Source organism: Anolis carolinensis, unplaced genomic scaffold (genome assembly GCF_035594765.1).
Source record: "Anolis carolinensis isolate JA03-04 unplaced genomic scaffold, rAnoCar3.1.pri scaffold_11, whole genome shotgun sequence".
Lineage (NCBI taxonomy): Eukaryota > Metazoa > Chordata > Lepidosauria > Squamata > Dactyloidae > Anolis > Anolis carolinensis.
The window spans coordinates 25008071-25024467 of NW_026943822.1; the positions used below are offsets into that span (position 1 = coordinate 25008071).

Sequence of the window (16397 nt, forward strand, 5' to 3'; positions counted from 1 at the left end):
AGAAGGCAAAGGCTCACGGTCATTCTTTGATAGATTTAGGTACCATGTCATAACCGAGATGAAATAGAAAGGAGAATAGAAGAGTTAAGCTTGAACCAACCTCATCCTGGGCTAGGTGGTGAATCAGACCAGAGCCCAGTCTTGCGCCAGTATCTAATGGCTTGCCACCAAGCCCGTGTTGACGTTCCTCCTCTCCCGCAGGATGTGCTGATGAGCCTGGCCAAGGCGGTGGCCAACGCAGCCGCCATGTTGGTCCTGAAGGCCAAGAACGTGGCGCAGGTGGCCGAAGACGCCGTCCTGCAGAACAGGGTCATTGCCGCTGCCACCCAGTGCGCCCTCTCCACCTCCCAGCTGGTGGCCTGCGCAAAGGTGGGTGCCCTCCCTGCAAGGGGAGGGAGGGTCTCTGGCGTGGATGCCCCATAACGACTCCAATCTGATACTCACCTTTTGGGGCTGCATGACGGCTCCAGAATTAAAATGTGGACCCACCACAGAGATACTTCTGGGGGCCCTGTTTCCCTTTTTGATGTGCCTTTGGGGCCCCACAGGTGGTGAGCCCCACCATCAGCTCCCCGGTCTGCCAGGAGCAGCTGATGGAGGCGGGGCGGCTGGTGGACCGGTCGGTGGAGGGCTGTGTGCGGGCCTGCCAGGCGGCCACCGACGACATGGAGCTGCTGAAGCAAGTGAGTGCTGCGGCCGGCGTGGTCAGCCAGGCCCTGAGCGACCTCCTGCAGCATGTGCGGCAGTTTGCCAGCCGCGGGGAGCCCATCGGCCGCTACGACCAGGCCACCGACACCATCATGTGCGTCACCGAGAGCATCTTCAGCTCCATGGGGGACGCCGGTAAGAACACCCACGGGGGTGGGGGGGGAGGGGCTCTTCTCCTTGCCTTCTTGTACCAAAACACACATTTTGGGGGCATAACATAATTTGAATATGCAACAGTGTTTTGTACACAGAAAATCCTTTTGTACACAAAAATCCTGGCAAATAGTATTTCTGCACAGAAAATCCTTTTTCTGTGCAGAAATACTATTTGCCATGCCGAAATTGCATTTTACTTGTTCAGAACACGTAGTAAGTAATTTCAGATGTGATCTGCCCAAGGGCCGGCTTCTAACCCCGTTCTGCCGCAGGTGAGATGGTCCGCCAAGCCCGGGTCCTGGCCCAGGCGACCTCGGACCTCGTGAACGCCATGCGCTCGGACGCCGAGGCCGAGATCGACATGGAGAACTCCAAGAAGCTCCTGGCAGCTGCGAAGCTCCTGGCCGACTCGACCGCCCGGATGGTGGAGGCCGCAAAGGTACCCCAAGAAAAGACAGGAGAGGGAGAGGGGGAGAGAGTTGGGGGGCAATAATTGAAGTTATGGGGAGGGGACGGAAGAGGTCTAGATTTTAGGAAGCCACTTGTACCACTTCCATAGATTTGGAGCATTCAACGTGTCCATTTCAGTCTCCTTTTATCATGTCCATTTTGTGATGCGTGTTTCGCCAGGGAGCGGCAGCCAACCCGGAGAATGAAGACCAGCAGCAGCGTCTCCGGGAAGCGGCCGAGGGTCTGCGAGTGGCCACCAACGCAGCCGCCCAAAACGCCATCAAGAAGAAGATCGTGAACCGGCTGGAGGTCAGGACGCAGCCAGGGCCTTTCCCTCATTTCCCATCACACTCAATAGTTTTGTCCGAATGTTTCTTTCCTTTTTATTTCCAGGTTGCGGCCAAGCAGGCGGCAGCGGCCGCGACCCAAACCATTGCTGCTTCGCAAAACGCGGCCATTTCAAACAAGAACACCTCCGCTCACCAGCAGTTGGTCCAGAGCTGCAAGGTAAAGGTCTCGAATCATTTCATGGTTCAGGGGCGCTCACCTTGTGTCAATCAAATGGGGGGCGGGAATGATCCTTCATGTGATCCTTGTTGACTTCTCTTGTAGACATGTGCATTTGGGGGAAACCTTGTCCCGTCTTGTGTCCCGGCTTTCATTGGGGACCCCGATCTCTTTTGTAAGCCTCTCGAAATTGGGAGGGTTGTTTTTGGTTCTTTCGTGTCGAGGCCCCAAAATTGGACCGTTATGTGGGACCATTATCTGCCTGCACATCCCCACCACATACACACACTCTTTTCAAAGCAAAGAGGCAAATTCGGATGCATACGAAAGCAGGCTTTGGTGTCGGGCAGGTTTTCATGTGGGGGGGCTTCCCGTTTCGTGCTTCCAAAGAAACGGGAGGTACAAAAGAAACGGTAGGAATGAATTTTGTACACATGTCTATTATCTTGTTTACTTTGTGAAGCAGAGATGTTCTGTATGGTGTTTTTGGGGTGTAGGCACACGGTGGCCCTCACATCATGGCTTGGGGGGCGCTTTGGGGGACATTGCTGAGGGAAAAAGCAGGGTATAAATAGACATAACAACAACGTGCCTCTCTGGGCTTGCTTGCAGAGCGTGGCTGACCACATCCCGCAGCTGGTGCAAGGTGTGAGGGGCAGCCAGGCCCAGGCCGAGGACCTCAGCGCCCAGCTGGCCCTCATCAACTCCAGCCAGAACTTCCTCCAGGTTAGAAAACCCCGCTCCCCATTGAAGAAGGGCATCATGGGCGTCAAAGATATGGAGTGGAGAAAGAGATGGGTTGGAAATAGATAAATAGATAGATAGATGATTGGTAGGTAGGTAAAGAGAGAGAGAGAGAGAGAGAGGTGATGGACTGGAGAATGAAATGGATTAGAGATTGATAGAATGCATAGAATTGATAGAAATTCATAAGTATATAGATAGGTAGATAACTATCAGGAAACAGTGGAGACAGGCAGTTATGGACTGTATAGGATAGGCATGGGCAAACTTCAGCCCTCCAGGTGTTTTGAACTACAGCTCCCACAATTCCTAGCAGCCGGTAGGAATCCAAACACCTGGATAGATGGACAGACAGAGAGGAAGAGACTGGAGATAGGCAGGCAGGTGGGTCAAAGTAGATGGTCAAGGCTCTCCTTCCATCCCTTCACTTGTGTCTCCATTGTGTCTCTGTCTCGATCCCCTTCAGCCGGGGAGCAGGATGGTGTCCTCGGCCAAGGCGGCGGTGCCCACGGTGGGGGACCAGGCGGCCGCCATGCAGCTCAGCCAATGCGCCAAGAACCTGGCCACCAGCCTGGCCGAGCTGCGCACCGCTTCCCAGAAGGTAGGCCTTGGAGGTGGCGCCATAGAGATCGGGTGAACTTTCCTGATCCGTGATGTATTGTGATGCGTGACTCGGCCAATATGCCCCCCTCTCTCCCCCCATGCAGGCGCATGAAGCCTGTGGCCCCATGGAGATCGACTCCGCCTTGAGCACCGTCCAGACCCTCAAAAACGAGCTCCAGGACGCCAAGATGGCCGCCGTGGAGGGGCAGCTGAAGCCGCTTCCGGGGGAAACGGTACATGGCACACGGAATGTATTAATGAGATATATTATATATGAGTTATTGTTGTTTCAGAATAAATAAATACATCATAATGTTTACAATGAAAGGTTATGTCGCCCTTCCACATTTGCTGGCGTTGGGGGCACAGGACCCCACAAAAATGGGAAAACCATAAATTAAAAAAGTCTTGTATTTTGGGTGGGTGGTCAATGATATATTGAATGGCCCTGTTTCATATTACTGTTTCCTTTTCCTCCTCGTTCAGCTTGAAAAGTGTGCTCAGGACCTGGGCAGTACCTCCAAGGCGGTGGGTTCCTCCATGGCCCAGTTGCTGACCTGTGCCGCGCAAGGCAACGAACACTACACGGGTGCGTATTACACGTAACGTCACAACATTTGAAAAATGTTCTCTTCCTGGTTCGAAAGTGTGATTTCCTTTTTAATTGTGTGGTGCTGACTTTGAAAATCATTGCTTTTACCCCTTCACGTTATCCATCAGCCCTGTCCTTGCACCAGCCCCTGCCCGCCTGAATTTAATATTTATTACTACGTCAGGCTATTGATTGTTTGTTGTATGGTTGATTTATGTTGATCTATGATGTTGTTTTTATAAATTTTACTGTGCTATGTTCTAACTATGCCTGACTGGGTTTGGTCCCCATGTAAGCTGCCCCCCAAATCCCTTTGGGGAGACAGTGGCTGGACACAATATTATTATTATTATTATTATTATTATTATTATTATTATTATTTGTATGTTGGAATCCACCTTGAGTCCCCGTGGGGAGGTAGGGCGCAATACAAATCAAGTATTATTATTATTAAACCCTGGTGGTGCAATGGCCAGCAGGACTGCTGACCTGAAGGTGCTGGTTCGAATCCAACCCAGGTTATGATTAGTTGGGTGAACAGAGGCATGGGTGCCTTCTCCTTCTTCTTCTTCTTCCTTGTGCGTGTGCAGGGGTGGCGGCACGTGAGACGGCACAGGCGCTGAAGAGCCTGGCGCAGGCGGCGCGGGGGGTGTCGGCCTCCACGGGGGACCCCCCTGCGGCACACGCCATGCTGGACTCGGCCCGGGACGTGATGGAGGGCTCCGCCGTCCTCATCCAGGAGGCCAAGCAGGCCCTGGGCGCCCCCGGAGACGCCGACAGGCAGCAGAGGCTGGCCCAGGTCAGCAAGCGGGGAGCCCCACCGGGGGGGGGGGGTCCGGCGGGCCGGCCGACCATCCACTTTGAGCCCCCGTTGAAGAACTCGGGTCTTTCCACATATCTCCACTCCATAGCTATCTAAGTATCAATCTCTAAGATTTATCTATCTGTGTATTGATCTCCAATTAATACCTTTATATCTATCTATCTGTGTATTTATTTATTTATTATTTGCAACATTTATATCCCGCCTTCCTCACCCCGAAGGGGACTCAGAGAGCGGTTTACCAGTACAGTAGAGTCTCACTTATCCAACATAAATGGGCCGGCAGAACGTTGGATAAGTGAATATGTTGGATAGTAAGGAGAGATTGAGGGAAAGCCTATTAAACATTAAATTAGGTTATGATTTTACAAATTAAGCACCAAAACATCATGTTATACAACAAATTTGACAGAAAAAGTACCGTGTTTCCCCGAAAATAAGACAGTGTCTTATATTAATTTTTGCTCCCAGAGATGCGCTAGGTCTTATTTTCAGGGGATGACTTATTTTTCCATGAAGAAGAATTCACATTTATTTTTGAACAAAAAATGAACATTTATTATATACTGTACAGTAGTTGTCATCACAAACCAGCATAACCAGACAAACTGTGAATCCTATCAAGAATGTCTTGTTACTACCATTATTTACATGTACAACAATCTATGGTACACACATTTATTGATCATGCATGCTCTGGTATTATGTTTGGCGGGCATGCTTCCAAACAAAAACTTTGCTAGGTCTTACTTTTGGGGGAGGCCTTATATTTAGCAATTCAGCAAAACCTGTACTAGGTCTTATTTTTTGGGGATGTCTTATTTTCGGGGAAACAGGGTAGTTCAATACACAGTAATGACAGTAGTAATTACTGTATTTACGAATTTAGCACCAAAATATCATGATGTATTGAAAACATTGACTACAAAAATGCGTTGGATAATCCAGAATGTTGGATAAGCAAGTGTTGGATAAGTGAGACTCTACTGTATATATATATACATTTATATACAGTATATTATATTATACGACTGTATTGCAAGATTATTATTATAAATATAAATATTAGTATAAATATAAATATACAATTAAAATAGTGAATTATAATTATTATTGCATTGTATTACATTATAATATTATTATTAATATTACATGTATATACAATATATTATAATATTAGTGTAGTATAATATTATTATATATTATTATATCACTAAATTGATACAGGAGACCTGGTGGAAAGATGTCTTCCTGACCCCGTCTTCTTTGTTCTGGTTCAGAATGGCAGATTTCCAACTAACATCCATCCATCTATCTATCTGCCTAACTATATGTGTATCGACCTCCAGTTAACATCCATCTATCTATCTGCCTATCCAAATGTGTATTGACCTCCAGTTAATATCCATCTATCTATCTACCTATTTCCAGTCCCTATCCATCTATCTCTATCAATCTCCAATCCATATCTATCAATGAATCATCAATCCATCTATTGATCTGGCTTCAGTCCATCTCTCTCTCTCTCTCTTATCTCACTTTTGGCCCCCCACTTTGGTTCAAGGAGGGACTCGGGACCCCCGTGAAAGTGGGGAAATGCACATGACCAGGGGCGCACTCTCTAGGCCTCCCTAAGTCCTCCAGGATGCCTCTGTGTCCACCTTCTTCTCCGTAGAGTGGAGATACAGGGACACTTGGAGAGTCCTGAAGCCATATTCTCCCTGTCTGTGACCTCCCACCCGCCTCTTGTGTCCTTGCAGGTGGCCAAAGCCGTCTCCCATTCGCTGAACAACTGCGTGAACTGCCTTCCCGGCCAGAAGGACGTTGACGTGGCCTTGAAGAGCATCGGCGAGTCCAGCAAGAAGCTTCTGGTGGAATCGGTGAGCGGTTGGAGCGCCCATGAGAACCATGGGAAGGACGGTTTCACGAGGGAATGGTGCCTTTACCGTGTGTCCCTTCCGTCCTCTCTTTCCCGGCAGCTCCCTCCGAGCTCCAAGTCCTTCCAGGAGGCGCAGAGCGAGCTCAACCAGGCGGCGGCCGACCTGAACCAGTCGGCGGGGGAGGTGGTGCACGCCACGCGGGGCCAGAGCGGGGAGCTGGCCGCCGCCTCCGGGAAGTTCAGCGAAGACTTTGACGAGTTCCTGGGCGCCGGGATCGAGATGGCCGGGCAGGCCCAGGTGGGAAGCGGTGCCCAGGAGCAGCGGGGAGGTCTCCGTGGGACATATGCCCTGTTGGCCCAAGTCTCATGCTCAACTTTTGGGGCTAAATAACCTCCCCACAACAAGGGGGCGCATTAGATCCGCATCATATGGTGACCAGCTTAGCGCTTAGAGCCAATCCTGCCTTTGCTTTGTGTGTTGCAGACGAAGGAGGACCAGATCCAGGTGATTGGGAACCTGAAGAACATCTCCATGGCCTCCTCCAAGCTGCTCTTAGCCGCCAAGTCGCTCTCGGTGGACCCCGGTGCCCCCAACGCCAAGAACCTCCTTGCGGCTGCAGCCAGGTGAGCTGGGTTGTTTGTTTACTGGTTTGTTTTGGCTTTTTCTCCCATGTTTGGGTTGGATACGGCTCCGGTCCTGGACAGGTCTTGCAATTGGGGGAGACACGTATCAACCAAGGCATCAAAAGCCAGCCTTCACATCCTGTGTTGACTGTCTTTTAACCTTGATTCTGTATATTATTGTTATTATTATTATTACTAGAGAATTGTTCAATGATGGTGATGATGATTGGACCATTCTCCAATTACTACTACTATTGCTATTGTTATTATTATTGGAGAAGGGTCCAATTATGCTGATATTATTATTACTATTACTACTACTATTATTGGAGAAGGGTCCAATGATGATAATTAGACCATTCTCTTATTATTTATATTATTATTAGAGAACTGTCTGATGATGATGGTGATGATGATTGGAGTATTCTCCAAGTGTTGTTGTTGTTATTATTATTATTATTATTATTATTATTATTATTATTATTATTATTACTGAGGAGTGGTCCTACCCCCATCATTCTAGGTAGTATTAAGCCCAACAAGAAGAATCCGAGATTCAAATGAGATTTTTTTTGTCACTTACTCGACACGCAAATTCCATCACTTTGTGTACAAAACAGCATTTTCAGAAAATTGTACCACAGCGGTTTCCATATTGCTTGAATAGGTAGTGAATTTCATTTGGGGTTTTAGTGCAAACTCTGAAGGAATTATCCAAGTGCCAGGGTGTGTTTTAGGTCTTGGTTTAACAACATATTCAATGGTAAAATATTGAATAGATGAGTTGCAGGCACAAAGGGGATTTTTGCAGTTTGATGCTTCTTCAGCATTGAATCCAGGCGGTTGTTTCGTGTAGGAAACAGCCTTTTCAGTACAGAAAATTGTATGCAGAAATGTCAATCTCTTTTAGGGCCGTGACTGAGAGCATCAATCAGCTCATCACTTTGTGTACGCAGCAAGCCCCGGGCCAAAAGGAATGTGACAATGCTCTCCGAGAGCTGGAGGTATCATTATTATTATTATTATTATTATTATTATTATTATTATTATTATATGTTTATTATATTTACTACTAATGATTGGGATGCAAAGCGGCTCACAATCTCAAAAACTATACAATGTATGGCTATGGGCAGTGAAATTAAACATGTTACATATAGGTCTCAGTGTATTGATAATGATAATCGCTTATTATTATTATTTATTAGACAGTGAAAGAGATGCTGGAAAACCCCAACGAACCCGTGAGCGACCTCTCCTATTTCGACTGCATCGAAGGCGTCATGGAAAACTCCAAGGTACTCATTTCCTTTCTGTTTTTGCATGCTCTTCTCAATGGGCAACTCCACAGACGTTGTAAACATTGTACTTTTTAAAAGATTCTGCACAAAATAAGCACTAATTTTTGCACACCAAAAATATAAATAATATATAATGTGAAAACATGGCTGTGTGCACAAGCTTTTAACGAGTAATATGATAACGTCGACATGGTCCGATTGAAGTAAGTAAGTAAAAGTAAAAAAAAAATTGTATACCGCCCTCTCTCCCAAAAGCGGTTTCCAATATAAAATCAGCATAAAACATTGTACAATAAAACACTGAAAACACTATAAAACGCTATAAGAATTAGAAACAAAAACAAAACATAACAATTGACTAAAACAATCACATAAGGAGAAGGAATATGCTGAAGCATGAGGTTTTTAGACAAATGGATCTAATTTACATATGTTTTAATTTTTATAATGTATTTTAATGATGTATTTTTATAGTTTTAATTGATTATATGTACTGTTTTTGTTATATTATTATGTTCTTGGCATTAAATGTTGCCAACTGTTGGAAGCCGACCTGAGTCCCCCCGGGTGAGAAGGGCGGGGTATAAATTCTGGAAATAAATAAATAAATATACTGGTCATTTGTGGTTATTATTTGCGCGAATTAATGTGTGTCCCTCCTTCCACAGGTCCTCGGGGAAGCCATGGCGGGGATTTCGCAGAACGCCAAAACGGGCGACCTCCCTGCCTTTGGCGAATGCGTCGGGGTGGCTTCCAAGGCCCTTTGCGGACTCACCGAAGCCGCCGCACAAGTGAGTCGCCGGGCTTTTCAGTCAGGCTTAGTTACATCCGCCACCTTCTTGTGCCCTTCCCCATATTCTTGCTATACACGTTATATGGTTAATAATAATAATAATAATAATAATAATTGCTCTGTGTGTAGGCGGCGTTCTTGGTGGGGGTCTCGGACCCCAACAGCCAGGCGGGCCAGCAGGGCCTGGTGGACCCCATCCAGTTTGCCCGGGCCAACCAAGCCATCCAAATGGCCTGCCAGAACCTGGTTGACCCGGCCAGCAGCCCCTCCCAGGTACGCTCGCCATTGTTTGTTTGTAAACATACCAACACAATAACAACAAATTAAAAATACTTTTTTCTAGACGAGATGTCCCTCTATTCCAGGTCCTGTCGGCAGCCACCATTGTGGCCAAGCACACCTCGGCCTTGTGCAACGCCTGCCGCATCGCCTCCTCCAAGACAGCCAACCCGGTGGCCAAGAGGCACTTTGTCCAGTCGGCCAAAGAGGTGGCCAACAGCACGGCCAACCTGGTCAAGACCATCAAGGTCAGAGGGATGGGTGTCCCATTCAATGTACAGATGATGACCATCATGATGATACCTTTTATTCATCACCCGCCTCTCCTGATGGGTTCTAGAGTCTTTCTTAAGCATCACAAATCATTATTGCTCAAACCTTTGTTGTTTTCTCCTTACGGAGAACCTTAACACAAACCGATCAAAATTATAACGTCCTTCTATTACAAAACTATAAAACTCTCTTGTTCAGAAATTGCCGTCAAATTAAATCTGCACTATATTTATTATAGTATTATAATTGCAGTTTATCACCATGATATTTATATCATTCTATCATCAGTATTGTATTTGAGTTCCCTTCGGGAGGGATAAAGCAGGGTATAAATAAATAAAATGCTTGTTTTCAAATTTTGTGACATAGTGTAATTAAAAAATAACAGTAGTTAAAACTATTTGGCCAGAATGACTGGAAAGCACAGAGGAATGTGTTCCGGGAAACAGGCAGAGGGATCTTGGAAGGCAAACAGACCTTGATTTTGTTCTATAGTGTAATAGCTGATGCCTCCGTGGATGCTATTTGTTTCTTTGCTTTGTCCCTACTTTTCGCTCCGTTCGATCCCTGCTTTTTATTGTTCCTTCCTCGTCCAGGCCTTGGACGGCGACTTCTCCGAAGACAACCGCAACAAATGCCGGGTGGCGACTGCGCCGCTCATTGAAGCAGTGGAAAACTTGACCGCTTTTGCATCGAACCCTGAGTTTGTCAGCATCCCGGCCCAGATCAGCGCAGAGGCAAGTGGTCAAACATGGGATTCCGTGGCCGGGATTCGGACCCTGGTTTCCCGAGCCGGTGGGGTGCGTCTATGCTGCAGAACGAATGCAGCTTGGCCCCACTTTAACTGTTCAGGAATTCCTGGGAGTTGTCGTCTGGCAGAGAAGGGCCTTGTGAAACTACAACTCCTGGGATTCCACAGCCTTGAGCCAGGAGACTTCAAGAGGGGCGTTAATTCTGAAGCCTAGACGCAGACCTAGTCCAGCATTCAAACCCGCCCCACTGCACATATGGTATTTCTTGCACCTGCGCAGTAGTCAAATTGCGTCACCTGCACATACTGATTGACGTTCCTTCTGTGTTTCAGGGCTCACATGCGCAGGAGCCCCTCCTGACCTCGGCGCGGACGATGCTGGAGAGCTCCTCCTGGCTGATCCGGACGGCCCGCTCCCTGGCCATCAACCCCAAGGACCCCTCCGCGTGGTCCGTCCTGGCCGCCCACTCCCACACCGTCTCCGAGGCCATCAAGAGCCTCATCACCTCCATCAGGTCCGACCCTCCGTCTGTCCATCCTTCCCCTCCTAAGATCCCTCCGGCTGTTTCCCGGACCCTGTTCCTCTCTGATTTCCTTTCCCACCATTCCGCCCAAATAATTTTAACTAGTGTTTTTTTTTTAATTGCTCTATGTTCTGTTCTTGGTTTTAAGGTCTTATTGCTGTTTAATTGTATGGTCCTTATTTTGCAAGGAGTTGCTCTACTCCAGACACTTCATTGTTTTCGTGGCACAAACTAGGTTAAACTAATTAAGACTCAGTGATGAGAGATTGAGAAACTAGAGAAAAATGTGCTGTCACAAGATGTTCCTCCTGTAAGTTTGCAGTTGAATAAACTTTTCCCATGTTTTTATGAGATAGAACCAATTACAAAATAGCATTTATAACCCAGGAACAAAAATTGTTACATAGTGTTGTTATAATAATAATAATTATTATTATAATTATTATATAAACAGGACTATTTATCAGTAATAATAATAATAATTCTTTTATAATATTCCCAGTTTTCTGTTGCAGCAATTCCGATGTTCTGCATGGTTTTTTTTTCTCCCGTCATCGTATTTGCATGTTTTCTTTTTTCCCAGGGACAAGGCTCCGGGGCAGAGGGAGTGCGACCACTCCATCGATGGGATCAACAAATGCATCCGAGACATCGAACAAGCCTCGCTGGCCGCCGTCAGCCAGAACCTGGCTGCAAGAGATGACATCTCCGTCGAGGTATTGCTCAACCCATAAAATGTAGTTTAAATATAAGGATCCCAACATGTCTTTTATATAATGTATGGTCCAAGGTATTGCTTTCTCTCTAAACAGAATAATAATAAGCCTTGCCCTTGTGCGTGTTTTGTGTCCTTCCTCCTTGCTGACCAGGCCTTACAGGAGCAGCTGACCTCCGTCGTCCAGGAAATCGGGCACCTCATTGACCCCATTGCTACAGCCGCCCGAGGAGAGGCTGCCCAGTTGGGACACAAGGTAAGGAAGCAGCATTTATATAACTTCATATATCTATCTATCATCTATCTCATATCACTATATGTGCAATTTCATAGGGACCACGATGAAGATACATATTTCTTTTTCTTCATCGTGGTCCCTGTGAAATCACACCTATGGTATTTCTGCGCATGCGCAGTCAGCTTTGGAAGCTTCTAGAAATACTTCAGACACTTTGAGGCAGTAGCCCTGCCCACTATCCCCATAGAGTGTATATAGCCATTTTGTTCTTCAGTTGAATTTGTATGCAAGTCGGAACAAGGACATTTCTTAAGTGTAACTCCAGCCATAGATGGATACATACACACACACATATGCACATATCTTTTAGCTTTGGGTAGCATAGGGAAGGGTTAACACCCCTATAATGATGTGATGATGTTGAGCTAGATGAGATAGATATATGAGATAGATAGTATCATATATTAGGAAAGAAGCCCCCAAAGGCCATCCAGCCCAGCCCCATTCTTAGCTGTGAGTTGTGTTGACGTCGAATCATGAAGGGCTGATGAATCTGTTGTTGTTTGTCATGACATCCCTCCCAGGTAACACAGCTGGCCAGCTACTTTGAGCCACTGGTGCTGGCGGCGGTGGGCCTGGTGTCCAAGCTGATGAGCCACCAGCAGCAGATGACCCTCTTGGACCAGACCAAGACTTTGGCCGAGTCAGCCCTCCAGACGCTCTATGCCGCTAAAGAAGGAGGAGGGAACCCCAAGGTTGGCATGACAGAGATATAGACATACCGCGTAGACCAGGCTTGGGCCCACCAGGTATTTTGGACTCCAACCCCAACAGTTGAAGTCCAGAACACCTGGAGGGAGGGCCCAAGTTGGCCCATGCCTTGTCTATAGGTTCCGTGTGTGACTCTGTGTCCTGTATCTCCCTGAAGGCCTCGCACACGCATGACGCCATCACGGAAGCTGCCCAGCTGATGAAGGAAGCCGTAGACGACCTCATGGTCACCCTCAACGAGGCTGCCAGCGAAGTGGGCATGGTGGCCAACATGGTGGACTCCATCGCTGAAGCCATGAGCAAGGTCAGCAAGGAAGAAAGAGATAGATAGCCATGGACTGGAGATGGATGGATGGATGGATGGATGGATGGATAGATGTCAATTGGAGAGAGATAGAGGTAGCCATGGACTGAAGATAGGTAGATAGACACACCCATCGCCTCCTGCTCTTGCAAGATGCCTAACTTGGCCCCTTCCTCTTTGTTCTTCCTCCTCTTCCTCTTCTTCAGCTGGACGAAGGCACTCCTCCGGAGACCAAGGCCTCCTTTGTGGACTACCAGACCACCGTGGTCAAATACTCCAAAGCCATTGCGGTGACGGCCCAGGAAATGGTAAGAAATGGGACTATTGTCCATCCCACATGGAGATCCCAGCGAGCATTCTCCTTATTTTGTCCAGCGCCTGGTAGTTAAACATTAAGTTGCCTGGTTCTTTTATATTATTGTTGTTATCATCATCATTATTATTATTATTTGCATTGATTGCACTGTCTTGTCTCCTTGCAGATGACCAAAGCAGTCACCAACCCAGAAGAGCTGGGAGGACTGGCCTCGCAAATGACCACCGACTACGGACATTTGGCTTTCCAAGGAAGAATGGCAGCCGCCACGGCCGAACCAGAAGAGGTCAGCAATATCATTATTATTATTATTATTATTATTATTATTATTATTATTATTAGTTCACGTTCCTTTCCTGTTAGTTAAAACATGATCTGCTAAAATCTTCTGCAATCTTCCTCCCTGTTTTTATACCTGCATTAATGTTGTTAATGTCAAAGAAACATCATTATTATTATTATTATTATTATTATTATTATTATTATTGTTGTGTTTATTTGTACCCTGTGTTTTCTCTCCACAAGGAGACTCAGAGAGACATTGTTGTTGTTGTTATTATTATTATTATTATTGTGTTTATTTGTACCCTGTGTTTTCTCTCCACAAGGAGACTCAGAGAGACAGTTATTATTATTATTATTATTATTATTATTATTATTATTATTATTATTAAGCCCCTGCTGGCGCAGTGGATTATACCCTTGTTTGAATCCAGGGAGAGCGAGTGAGCTCCCTCTGTCAGCTCCAGCTTCCCATGAGCCCTCCACAAGGATGTTAAAACATCGAACATCTGGGTAATATCCTTGCAGACAGCCAATTCTCTCCCACCTGAAACAATTGCAGTTTCTCAAGTCGCTCCTGACATGAAAATAAATATTATTATCATCATTATCATTATTATGTTTATACATTTTTCCCTCAACAAGGCGATTCAAAGAGACATTTATTATTATTATTATTATTATTACATACAGTATTATTATGTTTCTTTATGCTCCACATTTTCTCTTCACAAGGAGGCTCAAAGAGACGTTGTTGTTGTTGTTGTTGTTGTGCTTATTTATGACCCGCCTTTTCCTTCCACAAGGAGACTCAAGGAGACCTTATTATTGTTGCTGCTGTCCTTATAATTGTGTATTTATTCTTCCTCCCGCCAGATCGGCCTCCAGATCCGGGCCCGGGTTCAAGAGCTGGGCCACGGCTGCATCTTCCTGGTCCAGAAGGGGGGGGCCCTCCAGGTCTGCCCCACCGACAGCTACACCAAGCGCGAGCTTATCGAGTGCGCACGCGCCGTCAGCGAGAAGGTCGGTGCCGAGACTTCGCTTACATTTTTGCCTTTTCCTGCTGAAGCTGTACCTATTTACCTACTCACATGTGCATGTTTTCAAACTGCTAGGTTGGCAGAGCTAGGGCTAGCAACGGGAGCTCACCCCGTCCCTCAGAAAGGGTTTAACCCATTGCTCCACCGCGGGCCCCAAAGGTTTCCTTTCTTGTAGATTCTGTAGATTTGTTGCTGAGTGTCACGTTTTTGTCCACCACTCCGGGGCCGTTGTCCGTCCACCCACCGGTCTTGTTGTGTCCCTTGCAGGTCTCGCTGGTGCTGTCCGCTCTGCAGGCCGGAAACAAGGGCACCCAGGCCTGCATCACGGCCGCCAGCGCCGTCTCCGGCATCATCGCCGACCTGGACACCACCATCATGTTCGCCACCGCCGGGACCCTCCACGCTGAGAACAACGAGTCCTTCGCCGACCACAGGTCAGTGCGGCCGCAGGAGCATCGGGCGAGTAGCCCTTTCTCCCCTCAATAATAGACCTAGGAGAGCTCTAAGAACTTATATATATATGATTCTTAGGGCTCAGCAAGAGGATGGGGATTTCCAGAAGACGAGGGGGATGATGGGTTTCCAGCTGAGAAGTCTGTGTGATCGGGGTGAATTGCAAGCCTTAGATCAGAGAGAAGTGTGGGCAGTTGACTTGGGAAAGGGAAACTGGTAAAAGGTCAATTTTTCATGGAAATTGGCCTTCAGATGATGGGGAGTTTTCCCAAGATATCAGATTAGGTCTCTGGAGGGAGGGAGTGAAGGATAGATTAATTAGGCATTCAGAGAGACTCCACAAGAAATCCTTAACCCAGGTGTGTGAGGCATGATCTCATGGCTTCTTGGTCAGTCTTGGGCTTAAATTAAGGGATGTTTACTTGGTGTCTCTCAGAGTAGACAACATTGCCAAAAAGTTCAGGTTCCTGTCTCAGTTCTCATGGGAATCGGCCTTCAACTGATGAGGAGTTTTCCCAAGATATCAGATTAGGTCTCTGGATAGAGGGAGTGAAGGATAGATTACTTAGGCATTTAAAGAGACTCTGCGAGAAATCCTTGTAACCCAGGTGTGTGAGGCATGATCTCATGGCTTCTTGGTCGGGCTTGGGCTTAAATTAAGGTTACGGATTTATGTCTGGGATCTTGACTCCCTTGACTTCATGTACAAAGCATCTGGAGAACCAAAGTTTGCCCATGCCTGCTATAAAGGGAGACTAATGGCACCTAAGTTCTGGAATGCCCTCCCGTTGGACGCACCCTCTTGACCGACTGACCGTTCTCTCTCTCTCTCTCTCTTTGCAGGGAAAACATCCTGAAGACGGCGAAGGCCTTGGTGGAGGACACCAAGCTGCTGGTCTCCGGGGCGGCCTCCAGCCAAGAACAGCTGGCCCAAGCTGCCCACTCCTCGGCCTCCACCATCACGCAGCTGGCCGAAGTGGTCAAGCTGGGGGCCGCCAGCCTGGGCTCCGACGACCCCGAAACACAGGTGCTTGGTTCCAGCATGGAAGAGGGTTGAACCAAAGGACCTTTGGAGGTCCAACTCTTGGAATATGGACTGCCTTGGAGGCTAGTGGGCTCTCCTTGGCACCAAATCCAAACCAGTCTCCCCTGACCTTGCAGTGACAACTCCCATCGTCCCCAGCCAGCATCACATCCTGGAATAACCCAAGCAAAGCTTAGTCAAACTATTTTACAGTTGGAAAGGGGACCCCAAGGGCCATCTAGACCAC

General features: G+C 47.1%; 1 protein-coding gene across 1 annotated transcript in view; it reads left to right on the forward strand.

Moving 5' to 3' along the window:
• The window catches only part of tln2 (talin 2), a 45438-nt gene that overhangs the window by 18758 nt on the left and 10283 nt on the right, over positions 1-16397 (forward strand). The window contains 29 exon segments of the mRNA XM_062963097.1: positions 202-369; positions 549-843; positions 1137-1303; positions 1495-1623; positions 1708-1821; positions 2434-2547; positions 3032-3166; positions 3273-3401; positions 3655-3757; positions 4351-4559; positions 6344-6463; positions 6563-6760; positions 6947-7086; positions 7997-8090; positions 8295-8384; positions 9056-9178; positions 9310-9453; positions 9546-9707; positions 10329-10469; positions 10817-10998; positions 11591-11723; positions 11877-11978; positions 12545-12715; positions 12889-13035; positions 13242-13343; positions 13518-13637; positions 14510-14656; positions 14941-15107; positions 15970-16153. Coding sequence (XP_062819167.1) covers positions 202-369; positions 549-843; positions 1137-1303; positions 1495-1623; positions 1708-1821; positions 2434-2547; positions 3032-3166; positions 3273-3401; positions 3655-3757; positions 4351-4559; positions 6344-6463; positions 6563-6760; positions 6947-7086; positions 7997-8090; positions 8295-8384; positions 9056-9178; positions 9310-9453; positions 9546-9707; positions 10329-10469; positions 10817-10998; positions 11591-11723; positions 11877-11978; positions 12545-12715; positions 12889-13035; positions 13242-13343; positions 13518-13637; positions 14510-14656; positions 14941-15107; positions 15970-16153 — 4230 coding nt within the window.